The sequence below is a fragment of the Megalops cyprinoides genome, chromosome 13 (assembly GCF_013368585.1).
Source record: "Megalops cyprinoides isolate fMegCyp1 chromosome 13, fMegCyp1.pri, whole genome shotgun sequence".
Classification (NCBI taxonomy): Eukaryota; Metazoa; Chordata; class Actinopteri; order Elopiformes; family Megalopidae; genus Megalops; species Megalops cyprinoides.
In genome coordinates, this window is record NC_050595.1 from 30,996,877 (window position 1) to 31,023,025 (window position 26,149).

The 26,149-nt window shown below is 40.9% G+C and overlaps 1 protein-coding gene across 1 annotated transcript in view; it reads left to right on the forward strand.

The window, feature by feature from the left end:
• zgc:101566 (uncharacterized protein LOC449823 homolog) overlaps positions 1-25,394 on the forward strand; it is a 56,488-nt gene extending 31,094 nt beyond the window's left edge. The window contains exon 3 of the mRNA XM_036544229.1: positions 23,086-25,394. Within this exon, the coding sequence (XP_036400122.1) occupies positions 23,086-23,366 (281 nt within the window). The 3' untranslated portion in view covers positions 23,367-25,394. The remainder of the gene's footprint in view (positions 1-23,085) is intronic.
• The last annotated feature ends 755 nt before the right edge of the window (positions 25,395-26,149 follow it).

A 26,149-nucleotide genomic window follows, 5' to 3' on the forward strand; every position in this document is an offset into this window, starting at 1 on the left:
TGCATTACACATTTCACCAGAAAATCCTTGATTTCTGAATTAGAACATGGATTGATAGCCATGCAACTGGCAGAATTGCAACATTATTCCCTTTGTATTTTTTATTGTGTATTTTTCATCTTAGGTTGTTCACCCCTACATGAACTTTGCAGTGTCAGTAAGGCTGTGCCAGGTTTATTTGAATATCATTTTGTCTTAGTTTGTTCTGCACATAATAATTCTTCACACATCAATCATTCATTTTCATTGAACTGTATAAACTGTTCCTGTGCTCATTACTGCTCCAATCAGTTTAAATTAATCACTTCAGTCAGTGGGAAAGTGGAATCAAAAAGGAATATTTATATTTAGTCAGACTATGCTAGCATTGTATAACGACACAAAGAACCTGTGGCAGGCTATGCTGGCTTCATAGGCCAACACTTTGTGAGCCCACGGCAGGCTGAGCTAGCTCCATATAATAACACTCTCTGAGCCTATGGCAGGCTATGCCAACCCCATTGAGCAACACTCTGTTAGCCTATTGTATACTAGTATCCAGAAATAGGAATAACCTCTTGTGGCTTTCACCTAGGCCTTCTATGCTCAGGAACCCTCAGACCACCTCTCCAGGCCATACCGTATGAGGTTATCAGATAACAGTTACACTCTTTCTGCTTCCACTTTGGATAACTGTATCAATGTTATTTGTGTAGATTGTCTTGTAGCACATTGTTCATCATCCCCAGGACACTCTTGGAGTGAATACTACCAAGAGCACACTAGCAGGGATTTGATATCTGTATTATTTGGCCCCATATTTGTCAGTCAGTTTTAATTTGAATTTGTAGCATTGTGCCTTCTGAATTGAAATTGGTAAATCTGTCTCAGGCTTATTCACAGCTATTTGATCCATCCTACCAATTTACAAAAGAGTATTCCAGATTATCAAAATCATTATCATCCTGAACACAGTGATAGTATTTCCAGACCCTTTGCAGTCTGAGAGTATGGGTAGTTGAGATGCAGTAATTACAAATGGCTGTGCAAATACTGTTATAGCAATTGCAATAGTAATACCCTGAATGAAATGAGAAAAGCAACAGGGGTTTGAAGACTGAAGGAATACGGAAATGATGAAATGCTTACGCCTCATATGGAGGGCGTCATCACTAACTGTGGGTGGGGAGAATATTTTAGCAAATGGCCTTTCATGGTGGAGGCATGGTGCAGGGGAAGGAATGACAGCCTATGCAGATGGGAGAACATCCCTTGTGGGCAGAGGAGTACCTCCTTTTAGGTAGCAAAATGGACTTGTTAAAGAGTAAATTACACCTAAGATGACATGCCTTAATTGGTCTCCTGTGGCGGTGGGATTTGTCTTAATTTTGCAACACTTTGGCATCTATTTCCCTTTGCTGCTGTTGCTGTATATGAACTGATACAGACAATTTTACTGTAGTCTTTTTCTATCAGATGTCTGGCACTTCTAATAGAAAGGACTCTCTGCAAATTCTGTGGCATTTAAGCTCTATCAAATAGCACTGTATGTCACTAAACCCCCTGTTTTTAGACCTGGTGTCTCTTGAGAAAGGATGCAGAATGTTGACAGATGTGCCAGTCTGTTGGTGATTAAAAGGCATTTTGGGAAAGCTGTGGAGCCAGGGACCAGTATGATGAATATCTGTCCAGCATATTCCCCTTAAAATAGACTGCATTCTGCCCCAAGAATCCAAGGTTTGTATACGAATATCTGTTAGATGTCGCCTTCTCCTCGATGGGGTAACTAAGACGACTCACACAGCTGAGTGCCCCCTCTGTCCTTGGATTCATGCTGTCGCTCCTTACTATTTAATGGCTCCTGGATACACATTGGGTCAGGATCTCACTATGCTTGAAACAGAGGCAAAAAGGAAAGGAGTTACTTGGCTCGAGAAGTGATAAATAGAAACAATTTTAAATATTATTATAAGAGTTTGTTTTTCTGTGAACAGCTTCCCTTTTTCTTTGAACAGATTGCATTGTTTTGTGCTGAAGCCCTTGAATTAGCTTTGCACTGGTACGTCACACTCATTTCCCAGAGGAGAACAAGTTTTCCTTGAAAGGGAAAAGCAAATATCCGTGAGCTGTCGCACTGCATAAATGGTCCACTCTTTAACGGAAATAAACGTGGCCGCATTGTCTTATGGAAGCTTGGTTGCAATGTCGCTCTGCCTAGGTTGTTGTTCCCAATATATTTATTATATTTATTTCCATCTACCACATGCTAAACCTCTCCTCTAAACAGGCAGCAGTCATTTACTTTTCAACTGTGTTCAAAATGAATCACCTGCAGTAGCCTGAATAAATGGACCTTGCATTCCTGTAGTGTTGTGACGTGTTTGGGTGATCCTCTCAAAGATTGTTGCCCTCAGTTTATTGACACCAAGTTCACCTCCACCATAAGGACACATACCTCAATGAGCTGAACAATTTTAATTTGAGCTTCCTGTGACTTCCACAGAATCTGTGTGTAGACTACATCCAATATTACTTAATTGCTCAAAGCAGCTGTCTCAGTTTAAGCTTGTATAGCTTCATTGTTTATTGCTTGTGAAGGTGATTTCCTCCATCTGTTATTGATGAAAACAGTGGGTCATGGTGGCTTAGTTATGGAAACTATCACTGGCATTATCACCTAAATCTTTCTGCTTGATCTTGACTTTTATGAAAATGCACCTAAGAAAAGCAGTTGCTGATCTGCCCTGTTAGCCGTAACACACACACACACACACACAAGCGTAAAGCAGCTGCCCAATGCCTCACAGAGATTTTTGGCATGTGCCTCCTAAAGCAGACCATAGGAGAAAGCTTGTGCTGTGTTGCAAGTAGGGCTGGGTGATGCCCTGATTCGATTCGATTACGATTCACAAGCTAACGATTCGATTCAATTCGATCTGATTCAATTCCGATTCGATAGGAATGAGATATGAAATACTATATAGCAGCTTTCCATATTTGGAAAGATGTTAAAAGCTCTGAAGGGAACACAAATTTACAAATGCAGAGTCACTGGAAACAAATTGTGAAAACCACTTAAGAAAAGGCCAAAGGCTTGTATACCAAAATCTTTTTATTTGAGGAACACATATAGTATAGGTATAGTTCCTTAAAAACAAAACCAACCTGTATTATTGCCTTCTTATTAATGACACGAAGCAGCAATATTTTTGCATTAGTTGGCTCAGGGAAAGCGGTTTGTAAGGTAGCTACAATGACTGACAAAACGTAGCTGACTGCCAGTAGCAACTTTGCAATTGTTAACAACGTTTTCTTGCTAGCCTACTATGAACAACTAGCTAGCTAGCTACCTAGCAAACGAACATGAACAACTACGTTTTTCTTGAATTGCGCTAAATACATTGGATTCATGAGCAAGTGTTGCTGTTTAGCTAGTTTAGCTAGTTAGGTAGCTAGGTAGTGGTTGGGCACTGTATTAAAGTTAAAGCTAAAAAGCTGTGACTGCAGTGCACATATATATGAATATGTATACCAGACATCTCCACGATTTCAGACACCCTTCTCATTTTTTAAATTTATATCTCTGTACGTATCAAGAGGCAGATTGTAGAGTATGGGGAAACCTGACACGATAAGCTTCTCCTCTATGTTTGACTGGAACGAAAATGTTGGATCATTTGTTTCAGCAAAGTGTGTCACACTGCCTTCACTCCCATTGGTAAATCGAAATCGAAAAAATGATATTTTTGCACACACCTAGTTGCAAGATACAACCAGTGCTCTGTGGAACGTGGCTCCTGCCCTAAGACAGCATTCATTTGTGAAAGTGGTAGTATTTACAGGTGGAGATGGCATGGAAGGAGCTTTCAATGTAAATGGAGGGTCTGAAAGCTGTGCATCTTGTCCATAATGGTCTGCTGGGGCAGATCACCTACTTGCTCAGTGATGGGGGCATGAATCTCCCTCTTCTGTCTGCAGTGCAGCTCCGTATTTATGCTCAGATGTCATTAGAACAATAAAATTGGGATTTAAAAAAACAGTAACGCTGAAGAAAATAAAAAGCTATAAACTATTGAAAGCTATAAACATTGATGCTCCTTTGGGATGAACCGATGCCTAGGGCAATGTTGCAATACCTCGCTATTGTCAAGCCAGCCGCAGGGGATGGCAAGCAACCGCCACAACCGCTATGCAAGAGAAACTATTTTGGTTGAGCAAAAATAAATAAATAAATATTCCCCTAATTTTTTTTCCTCATGTCCCTTTAGGGGCTCCGTAGATTTAACTTAAACAATTTGCTATATTTACAGTACTCCCCTCTTATCTGCGGGGGATATGTTCCAAGACCCCCAGCGGATGCCTGAAAGCGTGGATAGTGTTTTTTCCTATATATACATACCTGTGATAAAGTTTAATTTATAAATTAGGCACAATAGGAGATTAACAAAAATAACTAATAATAAAATGTAACCATTATAACAATATGTAGGGTTACTTGAACACAAGCACTGTGATACCGCAACAGCCGATCTGATAACCAAGACGGCTACTAAGTGACTAACGGACAGGTAGCGTATACAGCGTGGATATGCTGGACAAAGGGATGATTCGCGTCCTGGGCGGGATGGCGCGAGATTTCATCATGCTACTCAGAACGGTGTGCAATTTAAAACTTATGAATTGTTTATTTCTGGAATTTTCCATTGAATATTTTTGGACCTTGGTTGACTGCAGGTAACCGAAACCGCGAAAAGCAAAACCACAGATAAGGGGGAACAATTTATTTCTAGCCCAGGCTATAAGCTAGGCTTAATCCTTTTTTTTTTTTCAAGTATGTAATTTGTTTTAAAACTGTGTCATCGTTGTCATTTATAAAGCAACAATATACCTAATAATAGCCTAACAATGAAGCTTATTTATATAGCACTAAAATCAAATGAATGAAGTAATTTGCAAAAACAAACAAAAAAAATGGCGATACTACCGCATATCACGCTGTTGAGCCACCCTAAATCACCGCAGGGGAAATTCCTTCACTGCGACAGCCCTGCCGATGCCTTATGCGTTTTGCCAGTGTTATCTTTTCTGTTATTAGTTTCCAGGAGTCTCTCAACTGTGTTTTCCCGGGAACAGAGAATAATTTTCCAGTTTTTCCCAGTGGGCCTGGGATTTCTGTTTTTTGATTCCCTCTGGAAGATGCACTATGCTATGTGCACAGTGCTTTGTGACAGTCTTGATTGTAAAAATATGCTATAATAAATAAAATGTGATTCATTTGTTACAGAATACAGAGTACAGAACCTAGAGTTCTGTATCCATCATTTTACAATCACCTTGATGAATATGAAACTGAACCCACACCTGTGGACAAAGCTAAAAGGCAGGCTTGGTTGGAAATGCTGCAGAGATTTTCTGCTGGTCCTAAAGATGAGAAAAAGACACTGTGTCCGTGTGATGAATGGACAGCCAATGCAGACGTGAAGGTATTATTCAGCTTGTCCCCTCTTCTTGACTGGTCATTGCTTTTATGCCAGTGTTTGTTTCCCGGCACGGTAAAATGAGATGAATGTTATGAACACAGCCTTGTGTGGAAATGCGGCCTGTTCTGTTTTAAAGAATTACTATAAAGAATAACAGAGGCAGGTGATACATTATGTTATGTTTCTGCCTCTAAATGTCATTAATAGGCTGTGACATTTAAATTGCATTTGACTGTGGTGTACGTTTCAAGTGAAAGTGGAGTACTCAGTGCGCATATTGCATGAAAGCACATAGTGGGGACTTGACTGAGGGCACCGTACCTACAGCAGGTAACGAAGGTAATCACGGCTGACTGACTGTGGTCAAGTGTAGATTGTTATAATTAGAGCGCGGTGAAATCAATTGTGATTCACAGGCTGTTCACGCTAAATGTGGCCTGCAGATGGCTGAGCCTAGACTCTTGTCGGCAAGTGACTGTGCATCTCAATATGCGTGTGTGTGTGTGTGTGTGTGTGTGTGTAAGAGCGCGTGCGTGTGCAGAGTTGCCCTCAGCATTTTCTGTGTTGAATTTTCATCCTGCCCTGGAGCTCAGTGCAGAAGGGGAGTCTCATCAACTTCAAAGACCAGTTTTGGCTCAGTCGTCGGTTAAGAACAAACCCTCTCCATCTGCCACTTCAAGAACTGCAGTTGAACTTACAGGCAATGACCCGTACCCCCCACACACACAGACACACACACACACACACACACGCACGCGCACGCACACACACTGTCCCAGTGTCCGTGTCCTCTTCCCTGACTGATGTGCAGCCCAGCCGACAGCGTGCCAGCAATGGCAGAGCGGGTCCCCTCTTGAGGTTATCACATTTATGGCTCCGGGGCTGCAGAGCTTTTATTAGGTTTACATGGCAAAAATGTGGAAATCTTTTGCCAGGAGGAAAAAAAAGCAGCAATCTCATCTTCATGAAGAAATTCTCCTGATTGATTGCTGAAGATGAGTGACAGGTCTGGGTGGACACAATCAGCACTCAGGTTTTACACACACATACACACACACACACACACACACAACCACATACCATACACACATACACATACACACACACACACACACACACATACACACACCCACACACACACACACACACACACACACACACACACACACACACACACAGATTATGAGGAATTTTAAATGCCTGTTGTTCAGCATTTGTTAAATCTCTTGCCTTCCTTAGTCACAGATCTTGTCTTCAACAATTGCGGTGTTTGTAATTCCTGTCACGTTCCATCTCTCCAGAAATGAATGCCCTGAGAGAACAATGATTTATTCCCGGCGTCTCTCTGTCTTTTTTTCTGCTCTTTTGCTGTTTAAGAATGCAGCTGGACTGATAAAGTTGACGTAGCCCAACGTTGGAGCTGCCACCGCAAGGAGGAGTATGATGTATTTCATAAAGCTTTTAGAAGTACAGAAAGATGATGCGCAGATAATTTAATCTTTTGGAGCTCTGTTTCTTCTACGGCTTCTTATTTCGCCACAGGTGAGACCCTGTGGAACATCTGCACCATTTCTTCTTTATTGTTTTTTTTTTTTTAATAGCAGAGTTATTACTTTTTGTTGCTATCAGAAAAGTGCCAGTTTTTCCTGTTTTGTTTAGATATTGTGTGGCCCCATTGTCAGATACAGCACTGTTGTTGGCCTGTGGAGAATGTGGGTATCCGTATGTGCTCTATGTAGAGAGAATAGGAAGCTGGTGTTCCTGAGGGTGAAGCGGCTGTGCTTGATTCACTGATATTAGGTTATCATTGGCTTTCAAATTGTTCAAGGTGATGAATATATCACATTTATAAAGCAGGGTTCCCAGGGGTTAAGAAATCTCTAGAAAATCTGAGATTTTGAGGAGAATGTTTTGAAAATCAGGAATTTCAGTAAGTAATTGGCGTGGTCATGGAAAATCAGGGAAAATCAAAATTGGGTAAAAAAAAAAAAATTAGTTCAAAAATATTTTCAGTCCCTTCCCCTAACTGTTGTATTGCGGTGAACCTGCTCATGTGGCCAATTTCATGGTTACCTCACCACCTTTGAGAGATGAAGTTCAGGTGACCTGCTACAGCTCACCACAGAAATGTTTGTTCTGTAACAAAACGCTGTGTACGCATTTACTCACAGGCACAAATCAGGTCACTCACAAGTGCAAATCATGTATTCTGCTTATGTCAGTGTACATATTTACAAAAATAGCTCTGCCTCTCAAAGAGGAGGGTATGCAATGATGCCATATAAAGTTGTATCTGAATTCTCTGTGTTAGACTAGATAATACAGGCAAGTCTTTGTGAGGGATTCAGAACTTAGTGGATGACATTTTAAAATGATATGCAATTAAAAATTGATTAAAATATAAACACTGGGTGTCAGGTGTAGATTACAAAAAGTAAAAAATTATATCAATATATAGAAATAATAATAATAATAATAATTTAATTTTCTGTCCTCCTTAGCTGAACATAGGAAGCTGTACCTCCTCTTTCATATAAAGGGAATTTGTTTATTTATCATTTAATTGATTAATTTAATTATCATTTTAACACGCAGGCTATTAGTAGGTGCCTCACTCTGCAGTTTGGCAAGAGCATATTCCAGGCAAAACTGTAACAGCAATACCAGTCAGAGGTTGTGGTTTGAAAGAAGAAATCCTGTTGAATTCTGTGTGTTTGTTAGATAGTTAGTTTCCTTGCGCTGATTTGAAAGCATGAGTGATAGTGGATGTGCTGTATTAGTTTGAAAAGCATTTTGAACTGAATGTTAGTCAAGGTAAATGTGCTGATCTGATGAGGGCCACCGTGTGGATTGTAGCCTCTTCTATCTTTTTTTGTATTTTGACTTTACTAATACTGTGTGCCCACATGCTACAATAAAGACTCCTTTTTAACTTCCTACCCACAAAGATTGCCTTGGTTCTTTGGATGGAAGAGCTTGACATTACTTGACATTGAGTTTCAGACAGGTGATTGTAATCCTTTTCTTTGGATTGTTTGCCTTGGAAACAGTGAGTAATCTTTGGGTTTTTGATCAGTGACTGTTTTCATTCAATGCATAATCCAGAGTTCTATTCCTCACCATTTTTTCTCTTTGAGTAAAAAAATAGAGGGTGCATTTGAAGCATTCTTTAGAAGTCTGCCAATAGGGAAACAAAAGTATTTTTGCCCTTCTGCACTATTGTTACAACATTACACAGTAATTCATTTGGAATTTGATCATTTGCTTGTCAAGTGGTTAGTGCTTCATCACATTTTCATCAACTAAACATAAACATACAGTCTAGTATTTGAGGAACATGTCAACTATAGCTATACAGTATTTTTTACATTGACATTAACTGCTGTCAGTCAAGCAAGCTACAGGATGAAATTAAACAGCATATACAGTGCTATTGTACTCATTACAAATGTCCCTGAAATGGACAAGGCAGATGGATGAATAATGGGCATATCCTACTCTCTTTTCCATATATACTGTATATATAACTTGCCTCATACGTTGGTGTGTGCAGTCCAAAAATAAGTTATTTCTGCCTGAAAAGTGCCTATAAATTGAATGGAGTAGTGTACAGTGACTGTGATGGCTGGCACCTCCTCAGCTGGGACATGCTAGAGGCATGCTTTGAACATTTAGAACCGCTTTGATCACATTTCTGTTCACAGTCAAAATGCCAGTGGCTTATAATTGTGCTCAAATTTATGCATTTTTGTGTACCAGGAGGACTTTCTAAGAATTCCATTGTCAAAATAGGGTAAATCAGAAAATCTTAAACTTTTAAGTACCGTGCTTGATGCTTAAAATGACAAATCAAAAGAACACATTTCTACTCAAGGGAAATGGTTTCCCTTTGTTGTTGGAGTTTAGCATTTGTGAAGGATGCTTAATTACATCTTTAAAGATACATCTCATATTCAAGCTTGATTTGGATTTATTTCTAGTGAAATAATGATTTAATATGATGTGACTAAGCGATTTAAAAGAGCAGTCTTTTTGAATGCCTCTTGCGTCCATGTTTTTAGTTCTGTGCTCCCTTCTGTGCCGGCTTCTGAGTGAAGGCGTTTCTTGTGCACTCATTATATTGCACGATTTTTTCATGTACTGCCACAATGAAGTAATCTAGAGTCAGAGTAAACAAACAAACAAATCTGTATGGATATTTTCAATCTGCCATGGTTGCTATAAATCCACCAGAAGTTAAAATACACTGTTTCACAATAATATAGCTAAGGGGGTTAATACAATGTCTAACATCTAATTCTGGCTCCTCTTTTGTGTGTTTCCATGCACATATTTGACCCCTCATGTTTAAAGGAATCCAAATGTCTGCTTGTTCACTGGCTGCCCTATGTAGAGGCATATTGTGAATTGTCTTTCTTTTGTAATGAACATGTCATGTCCACAGTCCTTGACTTGTTATGATTCTCCTTGTGCTGGATTGGCTGAACTGGCATCTTTAAGGAGCTGGCCTAACTGTCAATGCTGCGGTCTCCCTTAGTGTTTTTCAGATGGCTTCCCCTTATCAGCTCACCACAGGAAGACAGTTCATTCGGAGGAAATTCAGCTGGAAAATACAAATGAAAATGCAAGGAAACCCTTTTATTTATGAAGTTCCAGCGCCGGGCTTCTATATCTTCCATATGTTGTTAATTTATAGAATCAGTTGTTTTGAAATTTTATCTTAATTCTCTCTTTATAGGATTGACCTATTTATACCCAACATTTTTTCCCATCTTCATTGAGGCCTTTTTATCTTGAAATATTCCAGCACTTTGATGTTGCAGTTTCACATGAATAAATGAATACAATTGCATTTAGTATTCCTGCTGGCAGAGCTATGTATTTGAGGAGGAATTGCAGGATTTTTTTCAGCTTCCAGAAAACATTTAACTCCTAAAGAATGGCAGCTCATAGGCCTACCAAGTATTGTAGCTGGTATGAATACATTTATTGGAATATCTTAACCTTTCCCTCTGATCCTTGAAATGTCATTGTTCTGTGGCATGTATCAGAAGAAAAAATGACATTTACTTGTGACTGTGGAATAGGATTGACCTTTTAAGGTTTGCAGTGGCTAGAGAGCAGCAAAGGAGTTTTTTTCCTCTCCTTCCAACAAGAGCAGAAAATGAGAGAACCCCTTTGCGGTTTTCTTCAAATGATAATAAACTATATGGATTCTGTGAGGTTGTATGGAGAGGACAGACAATTAAGGAGCATTCACTCTCCAAGCAGGCTCATGCCTCCCCAGTTTGACACCCGCATCATTCCAAAACAAACTCTAGGCACTGTTTCTAGCATTTCTTTGTATCACCAATGAATATTGGCATCACAGTCTTAAGTACTACTGGGTGGTATGTAACCACAGTTGTTTAAAGCTACCAAACTAACAGGACAGATATTTGTCAAAGTAAACCTTTGAGGGGCACTGCAGGGAGAGGCAACACAGAGAGCAGTGTTCCTCTCTCAGCAAGGTGTTTGTGGGCTGTTGTCTCGCGAGCACTGAGTGAAGTGACCCTGATCTCATGCAAACAGCGCTGTGAGCGAGTGAACCCTGACCACCGAACCCTGGTCACGAGCAGGGGAAGGCGGAAGGCCAAACCCCGCGGGGAGCTGAACTAATCACACTCATGTTTTCATCCTGCTTCAGGGCTCCACAGCCACTGATTGACTCACTGACCTGTCACGCAGCCACCACACACCAATTGCATTAATGATTTTTTTTTTGCATATTTTTACTGCATTAATATGGAAAAAGACACAGACAGCCTAATGATGAACAATCTTTGTGTGGCATCTTAATTATAGCTCCTTGAATATAGCTTATTGATGGAATCAAATAAAACCTTTGACTATGTCAGTATAGATTTCCACATTCTTATTTTGGCCTGTGTATCAACAAAGTGGAGTAAAATGTCTTGTGATGGAAGGATGTACTCCTTGCAATACATGGACTGATGGGTGCATTTTCATAACTGCCCCTTCATACACTGTCTCTCCTCCAGGTCCATGGCTATACAGGAGTGATTGGTGATAGACACTGTATGCTATATGCAAACATGTTTCTCATGATGCTAAACCATGTCCAGCCATGCCCAGTGTAACCACTAGAGCTGAACATGTCATATGTGCTCTTAAGCAACTAAGGAGTGTTGTGCACAGAGAGAGTAATTGATTATCGAGCAGATTTTCGTCTGAATTGTTAGATACTGACTGTAGTTTTTTTTCTAGATAATTGCCTATTTGAAAGAGGACTCCATAAATATGATTATATTTTATTTTATATTATATTTATCATTTTCATGAATTGGCACTCGAAACAACAAATTAGCTTCATCATGTTGTTGTATAGTCTGAAGATAATGGTGGGCATTGTCTTTGTACTGGCACACAAAGCACTGCCTCTTCACCAGCACCTGGGGCTCTAAATACATGAATTTAAGGTTGCCATGTCTTCACATCATCCTGGCATTGTTCACTGGGTATTGTTACTGTAGCTCTGTCATGTAAAGTCGGCTGCATAATTTACATAATCAGCTCCATTTCAGCATCGGACCCGTCATGTCAGCCTCCCTCTCTGCAGCACAGTCGAAGATGTGTTTTTATTTTAAATGCCACAAATTGTTCTTCAGTAAGACTGCAAAACTGCAGTCTGCATGGGTAAGTACCAGGCAGTTTACTGCACATACATTCATATTTTTCTGTTAAAAAATGGTAAACAAGGTCCCAGATGACAGTTACATGTCATCAGAACTTAAGTATGAGAGGAGGGAGGTGCAGGGCGAGGCGGAGTGGTGCTCCCCTGTCTGAGGGCATATCGCGTCACCCATTCGTACCACAGCCGCCCGCAGCTGGCTGGGTCTCCTCTCACCTGTTAGCAGCCAGGAGCAGAATGTCCTGTCAGTCCAGCCAGCCAAAAAACAACAACAAAAATCAAAACACCGTCAAGAGCTATGACAGGTGACTCATGAGCCATGTCAGTGCTGAAAACATTTGCCGTGGTTATAGTCTACTGGGGTCCCACGGGAAGGTCTTCCCCTTGTGCCTTGGTGCCCCCTCCAAGCCCCCCCCATGGTGGCACGTAGATGGGGACAAACGCTGCCACCGCTGGACAGAACATAATCCTTTCCTTTGTTTTTATGTTGATGTGTTTTTAGAAAGCTAGCCAGTGACTGCAGAATAGCACAATTGCATGTAGGGCCCTGAAATCATTTTAAGATTTTCCTCATCATCTCTCCCTCTCTCTCTCTCTTGCCATACAAATGGTTCAGTTTGTGGTGGGCAGGCTATGCCAGAAATGAATAGCTTTTAATAAGAAAATACAGGCATCTGCAGAAATCAAAGTGGTTTTTTTTTTTTTTTTTTGGCTGCTCCCTTTTTACTGGGGTGTTAAATTTTTCATGTGGAGGGTGTTGGCACTGCTGTTAGAGAAGTAATTGTGTTATGTTCATTTATTTGCCTGGTATTCAGTATGTATGAGGTGCACTGGAGTGAAATGCACGGAGCTCCCTAGGCTGACCCTGTTACAGGATTACCGTCCCTGTGTGTGTTTGTTTTGGATTATGGGAGGCTGAAGACTCCAACAAAAGGAAAGCTCAACCTACATCACGTGTGCAGGGCTCAGCCTTACATTTGGAGTGTTTGCGCTGAATGGGAAATTTACTGGGCACAGGCTGTGAGTTGAATGCATGGTAAATACTTGATATAGTCAAAAGTGAATGTGGTCAAAATGTTTTCACTCATTTTGTTATTAGTGTGATCGCAGAGGAGGGTGCTGTTGTATAGAGGATTAAAACTGTAAAATTGAAAAATATAACAGAAAATGCATTTATTTTTACTTTTAGTTTTGCTTCTAATATTACAATGACATCTGCCAGCTGAATTCCATTTACATTATAAGTGCCATGTGGGACCCATGTTTGATGATGTTTGCCTGAAGTCATCACATCTTGCATCTTGTAGTTCCTTTAAAATGCTCCTAGGATGCGCTGGTGAAATAGGCTGTAGCAGAGGTGACTGCTCTAGCTTTGGTCATGGCTGCAATGGGGATGATTGGTGGCAAAGTGTGTATTTATATTTTGACAACATTGATTTACATGTACATATGAGATACAGCTAATGTTGTATTACAATGTTTCCTCTTTTACAAGGGTAGAAATGCAGTATAGTGGTTATGGAAATATGTGAAAAGAACCCAAGTTCAGTCCTTTCTTATGCATTTTTAGCAATCGTGTCATATTCATCTGTATACAAAAATTGCAAAGACAGGGTAACATTGGTTTAGAAGCCCACAAAAAACAATCAATCAATCAGTTAGTCAATCAAAACTGCCAAGGCATCTTAAGGGAAAATGCAGATTGGTAAAAATAATTGTTTGGGGGAAAAATCTTTAGGTGTGTCATATGTATACAATTTTTGATATTAGAAGACAACTACTATCAAGAAGTCAAAAGAAGCTATTAGCAAAGTAAAATCAATTTCAATGTTAAATAACTAAATAGGAGTTGCAATTGCCTATAACATTAACAAAGGGATGCTGTGTATTTAGACCATTTCTTAGCTACTGGCCTATGTGAGTAGAAACACACAAAATAATCATATGTGTGGATTACTTTCACTGTTGGATACATTATTTTTCTGTATACTTATATATACTAATAAATATGTGCACTTGTTTCTCAAAACTAATGAACACTGAACCAAGTTGAATGAACCAGCTAGCTAGCCAGCTAGGGTGGGCCAGTACACTAAAATTAATTCCCTCCTGCCTCTCTCATAAGGAGGCAGCACACTATCATCTGCACACTTGCTAGATAATTGGCTAGGTTGCTTGCTTAGCCTACTACTGCAGCAGTGTAACATAGATGTAAGGAGCAGGGTTTGTAACCAAAAGGTTGCTGGTTCAGTTCCCCACTGGGGCACTTATGCTCTTGGGCAAGGTACCCACAATTGCCTCAGTGAAAATCCAGCTGTATACATGGATAACATGTAAAAGTTGTAACCTGTGTCAATTGTTCTGGATGAGACCATCTGCTAAATGACATGATATTTCATATGAAAATAGACTGAATACAGTAAGAACCAAAAAAATAAAATATATAGCTGGCAAGGACTTGATCTTTGCTTGATGATGAGGCTGAGGACAGTGAGTTGGTCAGCAGAGCAGTGTCACATTAATATGTGTGTTGGAGTGGAACGGCAGTGGATACACCAATCACAGTATTCATGTTCTGATTGACAGTAGTACTGTCAATTTAAAATTAAGCAGTTACCACTAGTCTTTTTGAATGCCACACATTGCAAGGCAATGAGAGAAGAATTGCTTGTTTATTTAAAGAGGAAAAATGGTTTGCAGTTTTTTTTTCCTCATATCTTTTGGCTGCCAAGATGGGCAACCGAGAAGTACAAAATGGTTGCCAAAACCTCTTGATCAGTGTGATTTGATTTCCCCAGGGCAACTTGGCAACCATTGTCAGGAGCCCTGACTACTCTACGATCTTACACGTGTGACACAGACAACTTTGTGTCTGTTATGTTAGTTCTGTATTATATATACAAATACATGTGTTTTCCAAACCTGCTGATACACATATAATTCACCACCAGTTATTCCCATCACAGCTATAAAGGCAGCATTAAAAGGTCTCAAACTGCTGAAAATCTACCTATCAACATAAAACAGTACTGCTGCAGTCATTTTTTAACTTCATGAGCTTAGGAGAAAGAGAGATAAAGAACAACTATGGCTTCACAGCAAAGGACCTGACCCTACCATAGTGTTGAACAGTATCCTTTGGAACCATGGTGCACGTAAAAGACAGAGTGACCTTTGTTAATGTGTAGCACCACTCGGAGGCTATTGAGTGAAAAATGGGTAATTACCACCTTCCTGGATGAATCGCTTCCAGCTAGCTTTTAATTGCACCATGTAGATACTATGGCGAAGTGGTCCTCACTCCCGTAAGAGTCATCACCCCAACTCTACCGTGTTTTACTGATGACTTTGTTAATTAAGACTGAGGGAGGGAGGCCCGGTCGGGGTAGGATTTGCAGAGCAGAATCTGCACTAGAGTTAAGCATACAGGAATGGGCTTGTGTTGGGCAGGAAATTCTGCTTCTGCACCCACAGGGTAAACGAGACAGAAGAATTCAGCCTGTAAGCTACAGAGCACAAAACAGCAAAACATACTGCAAGCTTCTTTTCTTATGTCTAGCTGTGAGAATAAACAACGGCACTATAGTGTGTCTTTCCAAAATTACAGCCAACCAGCTAGCTAGCCATCTATATCCAGGTGGAGGCTTTATTCAGGGCCTGTGCTGTGAGGAAGTCTGCAGTGTTCCTCTCTCTTTGTCTGCTGCCACGCAGGTGCATGCTGTTTATAGATGCAGTAAGGTTGGGTTGAGGTTGGGGAGGAGTTTGCCAAATGCAGCATGCAGTGGTGATGGTTCTGACAGGGGTAGGAAGTTATATGGGGCCACTGAGGAGGGGGGGAGGTGGGAAAACTGCTGTGCCTCAGAGGTGTTGTCTGGGATACACAGTTGATGTGGATGACAGGCACCTGACATGACTTCCACAAGTTCAAGGAAGCATTTCTCATTTTTTGGGGCTTATTTTTCATGTCGTGCTTAAGAGGCTGTGGTCATTCTCAGTGCTCATAAATAATAGATTGGTAAACAGTCCTACTCTTTATGTAGCTTTAAATAAAGGACTATTAAAGCCAGAATTCTTGCTGTCTCTTTATCTTCTTCTTTCCCTCTTCCTCCTCTCTTTTTCTAGTTGAATAAAATTGTGCAAATAGAGATATATCTAAGCCGAAAGGCCAATAATCTGCTTTATGCATCGTTTTTTTTACCCACAGTATTTACATTAAAAATAGACATCTGAGAAGACCATGAACCTGCCTTTGGAATTTCCTGTTACCATGCTGAGAAGCTGTGAAGGACAGAACACATTGTTTGCTGTCTAATTGGTTTCAGTAAGTGGTGGATGGTGCCACACTGTAAGGAGCAAAGCTTGCCACTCGTTCGTGATGTTGGCTTGCCTTTTGACCTGGAGGATATGCTTTTAGAAGAATAAATTTGTGCGCTCACTCCATTTCTTCTATTGTACCTATAATTAAAATCTTTTCCATCCATTTCATCCACCAAGGGTCTTTTTTCAATCCTAGATTAATTTTGTGGGAAATGCAAGAAGCAATTTTCATCCAAGGTAAATAAACACTCGGTGGAGCACTTCACCGATAAAGTAGTCTGCCATTTGCTTTGCACTTGTAAAACAGTCCATTTTCTTCCTCCCTGTGGAGACCAGCTAGCTCTGAAGCATACTATATAATGAACAGGTACAGTAGATGAAAGGCGGGCACATTGTTCTTGATCAGGCATGGCAACTGCATAGTATTGAGCCTGTTGTATTGAAAGGCCAGGCCAATTATTTCATGCGTGATTGAATGAAAGGCAACATATGTCCATGATGAAGGATCCTGGAGGCAGCGAGGAAAGTAGAATTATTAGAGAAGAAAAAAATACATTCTTGCATGTTTGGTTGGTTTTAAACAGTTATTTCACTTCATACAAGATCACTGCGAACACCAAAACTACCTGGCTGCTCCTGCCAGTGGAAGAGAAACATATCTGCATATTCTCTCACTGCATGGCTTACCGTAAAGCCTTACCAATCGATCCATCAGATGCAGATGCCTGGCCTAGACACAGCTCTTACGCATTGATCGAATGCATGCACATATCTTCACCTGATTCAGGACCAAGAGCTTAGTGCCTGTGCGAAAGGAACAGCGGAGGAGTAACAGCACAACTCCGTCATTGGGGGGGGCGTTCATGCAAGATGCTTAGAAAAATTCAACAAATAAATAAATAAGATGAGATGCTGGTGATTTATCTGTGATCAGCTGAGCGTGAAGCCACATCCTGTTAAAAGCTAATAAAGATAAGGACACAGAGATGCGAAGGGCCTTGGGACACCATTCATGTGTGTCCACACAAAGGCTGCTGCAAGCCAACGCAATTCTGTTTACGCAAATGCAAAAACTTAATTGAAGAATATCCTGGTTGACTTTTCGGCTTTATTAAAATGATTTATGCATGAGTACAATGTTGCATCTCAGAGAAAGATTCATATCACATATTAATTATTAATTACCAAAGCCTAATTAGACACACTCTCTGTTTTCGATGGTAATCTCATGGTTATCCAGTTTTCATAGATCTTCTGTCTCACAGCGTGGGGTTCCAGGGTGCTAAGGGGTGGAATCGCATTACGGGAGGTGCTGCTTGCTGTCCAGAAGGACTGACCTCCAGCCACACAATTAAAGCTCTTTAGCCCAGGGCTCGTTATCCCAGGATCACATTGAGGGTCCTCCTCACCTCATCAGCGCACATTAGAGTGGGCCTCCGAGCGCTTGCCAGGGAACCTCACCCTGCCACTTTATCGCCTTTGCTCCCAGAGTCAGCCGAGACGCGGTGTGGTGAGAAACGCTCGGCTCAGGGCCACACCGGCCTCACTGAAACTGTCGTGAAGTAATGATGACCCCAGTGGGCACAATTTCTTTTTTCACCTGTAATTGTAGCATATAACACTCCACACCAAGGTGTGTGCTGCTGTCTTTAGCAGGCTCTTGATTGAGATCTATATGAAAGTAACTGTAACTTTCTTTTCACCCTACTCGCTTGGCTTGGTGTCCATTTTTGCCTTGAATCTTGGAAATGCATTTGGGGGGTAGGGGATGACCAACAGCTTTTTATTTGTAAATTGAGATGCTTTCTTTATGAAAGAGCATGTGATGTCTTTTCGCAGTTGCCCAGAAATCTGGGCCGGGGTTGATTTCGTACAACTGTGGCTAGTTGAAAGCCTTCCTTAGCAGATCTCTGCAGACACTCTGTACTGCGTGCTTCTCTGCACCTCATTGATTAACTGTAATTCTAGATGCACTGTTTACTTCCCAGCATCTTAAACTCACTCCATCAGGAAGCTGAAATGATGCATGGCTGTGTGCAAGTCTCCGCAGGCAGGGAATTTGATTTTCCTATTTCCGCCCCCAAGTGGAGCAAGATAATTTGGGACCACGCAAGCCACTCTTGCTTTAATTTACTCTGCCTTTGGCTGTGGAGTCCTCATGCAGGATTTTGGCTCTGTGTTGAATTATACGTTTTTTCTGGTTATTGTTATTATGTACTCCTCAATATAGGATTATTGTTCATTGTGAATTGTTTGCCACAAGTACAGCATTACGTACAGTGTTTATGAATTGGACAGTAATTTTTGTGATTCATTACAGTCAGTGAGAAGAGAGTTTACTTTGCCTACCAGCAATTCTGCTAATTTATGCTTATATGCTATTTTCTATATATCAGGCTTTTCATATGTCACATCAATTTCATAATAACACACCCCCCCATCCACTCTCATATGTCACTGCTTTACCCACTGCATTTAAGCTCATTGTGTCATCTGCTTGCTGCTGTTCTCTGTCTGCCTCGGTCTGGAGGGAGTCTCAGGTTACTGTCTTATCACGCGTGTGAGCTCAGGATTTCATTTCTCATTACCTGCAATCCGCACACAAAGGATCCTCTCTTTTTGGAGTGAGCACTGTGATTTTCCCCAAAAGCGCTTTGTGCCTTGCCATTGGTCACTCTCCCAAAGTGAGTTCAGTCAAGTGTGTAACTTTGTCTGAGACGGAAAGTGAAGATATTACAGTCATTGTGTGTTTCTCACACAGCTTTCTTCTGCTCTCCTACAAAGGAGACCAAACAGAAGTCCAATGACCATAAAGAAATGAACCAAAACCTGCTGTAATCCATGTGCGTACATACTTCACTCACTCTCTCTGCCACTCTCTCTCTCTCTCTTTTTCTCTCTCTCTCTCTCTCACACACACACACACACACACACACACATACACACACACACACACACACACACAAAACATCTCCATGAGTATCTTAAGCAGAATGACAAAAAGAGTACATTAGTGATTCAAAGCACTATGTCATATTACAGGGTAATGCCAGGTGAAGAGGGCAGGCAATGCTGGTGTTCTGTGAAAGTGGTTGATACAGGTTCTGGGAAGGTGCCACATAGAAAGGGTTTTACATTTACCATATCAGAGATATCTTAGGAAGTGCAGAGCTTTCGGCTGGAGGCTAGTAGAATGACCTACTGACAGTCATTGGGCCTACAAGTAATGAACATCAACCCAAGACCAAACGTTCTTTGAGGGCCCTCCAATCCAGTCAATTGCTTCACTGACAGTAACAGGTGAGGAGCCCACAGGAAGAGTGAACATCATAGGGCATAACAAGTTCATAGCTAATATAAAGGGGAAGAGATCTCAGGCAAAAGCATCTAGAGCTCGTCTTTTTCACAGCAACAAACCGTGCCTCCAGACAGAGTGACTTTGAAAGAAACAACACTATCAAAAGCACAGGCGCCCTTTCCTAAGTACTTGTGAAGGAATTAGTCCCAAATTTATATGTAAACACCTTGAAAGATGCCACACATTTTGTCATTTTAAGAAAAGCATGTGATTTCCCTATAGATTAGAACAGAGATAATATACTAGAATCCAAATGGAGCAGTGTGATATGGATTTTCTTTAATCATTTGTTTAGTCTTGCTGAAACTATTTACTCCATTGGCTTGTTTTTGAAACCCATAACCAAGAACCGTTCATAGCATGTCAAGAGAAGTGAAGGGCATAATTTTTAAAGTCTGATTTTTATTAAATTAGTTCGTTCTGGTAGATCTTTTAACCAGGCTGTGTGATCCTGGTGAATCACTGAAGTGCTATTCGGTCTCAGCCATCAACCTGGCGCAGGCTCAAAAGAATATTTAAGGGTCTTTAAGACATGGATCTGTGTGACACGGTGACATTTGCTGGGAAAGCGACTTCCCATGTCTCTTAGCACAGCAGAGATATCTAATTGGAACATAACTGTGCCAGCACCTGAGGGACACAGCGCCGGCACGCTCAAACTGTGTGCGTAACCGAGATGTTCAGTTTTCAGACAGAGGGGGTCAGTTTTACCACTGCCCATATTTTAAGTTAGGACTAGAACTGTGAACAAAAATGTGTTTAAAAAAAGACCTGGTATATCCAAAGGATTTCAAGCATTTAATATTCAAAAGGTGAAGCTTTTTATGTAGTTATGTCAATTTTTGTTTAAGGGAAAATAACCATTAAAGTAGGCTGTGGTTACCATATGATGTCATGAGGATGGCACGTACAGCTTCAACTGTGAACAGAGTTCAGCTGTGAACAGCTGTATTCAAGAGTGTTTTGAAGAATGTTATTTGACTAATGTAAATGTTTCAGAATTTTAGATTTAAAGTTCATGGCTAATAGAGGTGAAAACTGCCCCCAGGGCTCCAGAGGAGATGGGTCAGTCAAGATTGTCCACTTCTTCATGTTCAGATCATTTCCTACAGGTTCATAAATGTTTGTTGATGGAAAGCAAGAGCTTATCTGACAAAAAGAGATTTTATTCAGTAAAATCAACACTTGTTACCTAAGAGCAGGTTAACACCAATGTACAACAATGCACACCAAGTGGTTTGAAAAAATATTCAAATTCAATCCGCATCCTGTGTAGCGGAACCTATCTGAAAGACAAATTTTTGGATTTTTTCTGCAATTGTCACACAGTTGTGTTTCCTTTGTAAGGAAGAGAGTTTGGGCAGTCATGCTGGGGCTCATTTGAAAATAAATCTAGGAAACCAGTTCCTTTCCACAGAAGGAGTGTTGTTTTCAGCAGTAGTGAGTTCTTGCTTGGGTTCAGTGTGGCCACCTCGGGTACCTTATTTAGGCTGTGTGGTCTGAAATGGCGTCCATCGTGGCAGAAGCTCCCCAGCAGAGCTGGACGTTAGCATGTGCACTCAACCTCCCAGACCAATTAAGAAATTCCTGTCAGTTCAGCTAGAACGTGAGGCCTAGCGGCAGAATGCCCACTCCTGTTCTGCCCCATGTCCTTTTTTAAATGAAAATTTATCAAGCCGAAGGGGATGGGGGGAGGGAAGGTGGGGACGGTGATGGATGTGCAGCGCTGTCAACGCCATGCATCTCTGAGACTGAGGAGAGAGGGCATGTGCCACTGTGTCAAATTATGTATGTCTGCTACAGGCCACCCTTTATCAAGGGGTATTTTATCATCCAGTTCCTGTTGATGTAGGGGAAGGGGCGGAGCTGGCTCATAATGGGCTGCTGATGATACATAAAATCTTTGAAATGATAGATGCTACATAAAATCTTCAGGCTAGGCTCACAGACTGATGATGCATTTGTCAAAGAATAAATTGGCTGGACTGGGGTAAGAGCTACTACTGGACTTGGAGGATCGGGTTCTCCATGTTTGTATGTAAGTCATCTGTAACCCTTCTGTGAATACAGTCAAAGTAGTTTAGCCCAGGGTGTCTGAAATAAAAATCCAGGTGCTGTTTGTGTCTTCCAGCATGTAAAGAACCAACAGAAAATGAAGTATAGATTTGAACTCCAACATTAGTCTCTTTCTCCTCCCCCCCACTTCAGTACTCCCTCTATCCCTCCCTCTCCACTTAGAGACATCACTTGGCATCTCAGTTGACAATGAAGTTACAGTAATATTACAGTGAGTGTAAACTGTTGAAGGACATCCTGTTGAAAGGTCTCTCACAGTGGCTAAATTGCAAGAATGTGTAGACATTGAGTCACATAGCAGTCTTTTGTGGTTATGCATGCAATACTTGATGGTGTCTTGATGGTGGAAGCCAAATCTGAAAAGAATTCTTGAGGGTTATCCTCCAACATGGCTGCTCTTTGCACTCATGTATTAAATAATTTTGAATTTTCCAAAATGATATCTTTTCAGTTCTCTGTACTATCCATAGTCACACACCAGCATTCATACTGTGCAGTGATGTGATATTTGCATTTCCATTGTGTATCAGAGTAACAGTATAACTCAGTTGTATTGTGGAGTGCTCAGGAGGCACACATTTGCAAATGGGATGAGGTTCTCTGTGATGTACACAAATGCCCAGCCTAATGAAATGCATGCACCATTTAAAGTGCAGGTTACTTTGCTCCAGCAACCAGAGCTATTCACTTTAATAGGCAGCAAAGCCAATGTAAAGAACTTTACAATACTCTTATTTTAATAGGTGTGTGGAACACACAAATATGAAATGAAGTTTAGCCTTACACAGAATCATAAAATGAAGGAGATGTAAATAAGCAGCAAACAAGGCAATACTGTTGTGTTGGCTGCTGCACTTGCTATAAGAAGCATTCTTGTTCTCACTTGGATTTACTGTTTGAAGAGCTCTCACCCAGCACCACCAGGACATGCAGCAATACACCATGCAGATGAGATTGATACAAGGACAGTTTTTTGTAATAGAAAATGACAGAAGAAAGTCTGGTTGCATTTAAAGCCAAGGTGAGAATGGTCATTGGCTTTGATAAAAGGGCCAAGCTAATGTATTGGCACTATAGCTCCCTGCAGCTCCAGATGAAACTCCAGTGTCTTTCTGCCAGTGGCTGGAAATGTCCAACATGATGAGCATGTCTCATTGTCCCCTCTCTCTCTCCTGCCTTTGCAGACCTTGAGAAGGACCACCCCAAGGCGGAGGCAGGCGTCATCTGGAGGGTGACAGGCGGCCTCTTCAACATCACAAAGGGCGCTGTGGGCGCCACCCTGGGGGGCGTGGCCTGGGTGGGCAGCAAGAGCTTCGAGCTGACAAAGACGGCGGTGACAACCGTCCCTGCAGCTGGCGTGGGCCTGGTCAAGGGAAGCGTCTCCGTGGTTACAGGAGGCGTGGGAGCAGTGGGGTCAGCGGTGGCCAGCAAAGTCACACCAAAGAAAAAGGACAAATGTGATTAGTCCCATGGTTGCTTTACGTGTCTATATTCGTTACATTGGGAATGTCTGTCTGGTCACTAACGGGGAATTTCTGAGGTGAGGTACACTTTGACACAGGAAGTGATGGTGGGGGGTGGGCGGCGGAGGATGAAGCACATGATTTACAAATGAATCCTTGAAAGCTTAAGTGATATCATCCACAGTCATTGGCTGCAGAATGGGATTTACCAATCATTACATGGACACAGGGGAAAAAATAGCAAACCAACCTTTATCCTTGAACCAAACTGAAATGTAAAACCCTTTGGCAGAATAGCAGCTGAATCACCATTCATATGTTATAGAAGACCAGCTTTGTGAATGCTGCATATACCTCCCTTAAGACGTGCTAATATGTTATTCCCTATTCTTGAGACATTGATCATGACTGCATACAAAAAAGCAGATGATAAAGAACATTTCATTCAGATATTATATTTTGTTTTACTGAATAAGCATCCTTTTGTTAAGCTTTTAGAGAAGAGAGAAATTGGTTGGTTTGACCATAGTTTCAATGAAGTTTGACTCATTCTCATTCTCTCCTATGATAAATGAGTCAAAAGTTTGACTCATTTACCACAGGTATATATGATTTATTCTGTATGATATATGAACCTCAAAATCATGTTTTGTTACACCTATTCTTCAACACACCATCTGAGCTCATGTGACCTGTTATTTGTTGTTCGCAGGTCACAGTTTTGATGTGAAGTAGGCCCTATTTGGAACAAATTCCAACATGATGATATCTTTTTAAAATGCTTGAGTTCTCCTGTGTGTGCAAAGAATAGTGTTCTCAGAAGAAAACAGTAGAAACTCGGAAAACGGGGAAATTTACACTCACTTTGGTCTGATGAATAAAATGTGTCCATCTGATATCTACAGTTAAATACAAGCTTCTAGTTTTCACAGATGAACTGACTCCAAGAAGTATTTCTCTTGAGTGAAGTATACTCTGGTCCAGGTGAAATCAATGGGCCATTGTCTCAAAATCAGCACTTGAAATGCAGTTCCATAGTATTACCAAAATGATGTACTGACGTATCTACAAGTGGCGGTACTTCAGAAACAGGGCAGTCTTTTCTCACAGGCACCCCTCCAGAAGGAACATTCACAAAACACCTTTCAAAATGAGTGGGATTGATGCAGAAGGCCCAAAGTTTAAGAATGAATTGAATTTTGGATTAGAATTGCTCTGCTTAGGGACACAATTAACAGCAACATTTGCTGGGAGTTTGGTGTTTGGTGTTCAACTCTAACGTTATCGTGGACCTTCTGTAAAGTGAATCTAGCAAGTATTAAAGGAGAGGCTTTTGGGTCACTGAAGAGAAAAAAAGCTAAAGCTTCTAGCAGACACTATAATGTACACAGTCTGCCATCAGATGCCCTGCATATATTGAACACAGCATCATTTCAGTGTTGGGTCAGCAAACGGATTGGGTTGCGAATGTTTACGTCATGCCCTTGCGTTGATCTCGCAGCATTGTGTATCTTAATGTGCCTATGTGGAATTGGTAGATACTGACAGATGCTGCATTTTTACAGAAACTGCGAGTTTTAAAGTAAACTCACCAGCTTGCGTCATGGATTCTATTCCCTTTCATTTTCTATTCCAGTAGATTACATACACAGACTCATTTAAAAAAATCATGCATTCATTTCCATTGTTACGGTATACCCTGTTATACTGATCATGCTTGCCAATGCCATTCCTCTTTGTTTTTGAAGAACAGGAACATTGATTTCCATTCAGTATACAGTGCAGAAGTGTGCATTTAAAAGACGTTGCTGTGAGTTCACTCCCATTAGGAGTTTTAAATAAAGTCCCTCGCTTGGCATTGTAGTTGTGTATGCTGCCGCATTGCATGTTTCAGGCTGTAGTTTCCAGTACACAGTATGGTATAATTCTGTTTCATTATTTTTTGGCTTTCTCTTTTTTTTTTACCCTTTTCTTCTGCAATGTAGATTCTGGTAGGTATTACATGTATCAGAGGCTCTGTTACTGTAAATTGGACTTTGAAGACCATTTAGATTTTGTCTATTATAGAACTATTTTTGCAAACTTAATGCTGTATTCTACAAATAAAGTGACTCTGTATTTTAATGTAGAATTGTCTGTATTTATTTTATTTATTTATTTTCACACTTTTGAGCTTCTGTGGACAGCTAGCCACAAACAATCAAAACATAAATGTGTGAACAAATGCAAAAAGCTCCTGGGCAGCCCCAGTGTGCTCTGAAACATTTACCCACCAATATTCTGGATACGTGTAATAAATGAATAAAATGGACAATAAATGAATTCCTCTTCCAGCCCACCCTTTTCTCTCTCACCCACAGCTGTAACAATACCTGTAATTCATTTACTTTATTTCCACCCTGATTGGACTGATTTAATTCTCCAGTGTGCCTTCCCAACTTTCCCTTTCTTAGTACCCCCTCACACTTGTTTTTATTCCATCAGATCCACACAATTTATAGGCTATTTTCTCCATTCTTTTCAGGTCCATTCCTGCTCTGGGAGTCCCCTCAATCCCCACCCCCAACCGATGCACTGTGTGTACAGCGCTGCTACCAAAATATCAAAATAACATCCACCTTCCGCTCACCCCTCCACTCAGTTTTAACCTCAGTCCTATATCCTAATGCATTCACAGAGGCACAGAATGGTGCCAAACTGCAGTCCCATGTCATCAATCAGATGTTCAAAAGGGTTAAAACATTGCACCATTGTTTCACTGGTTGTAGTCTGTGCCAACTGTTCC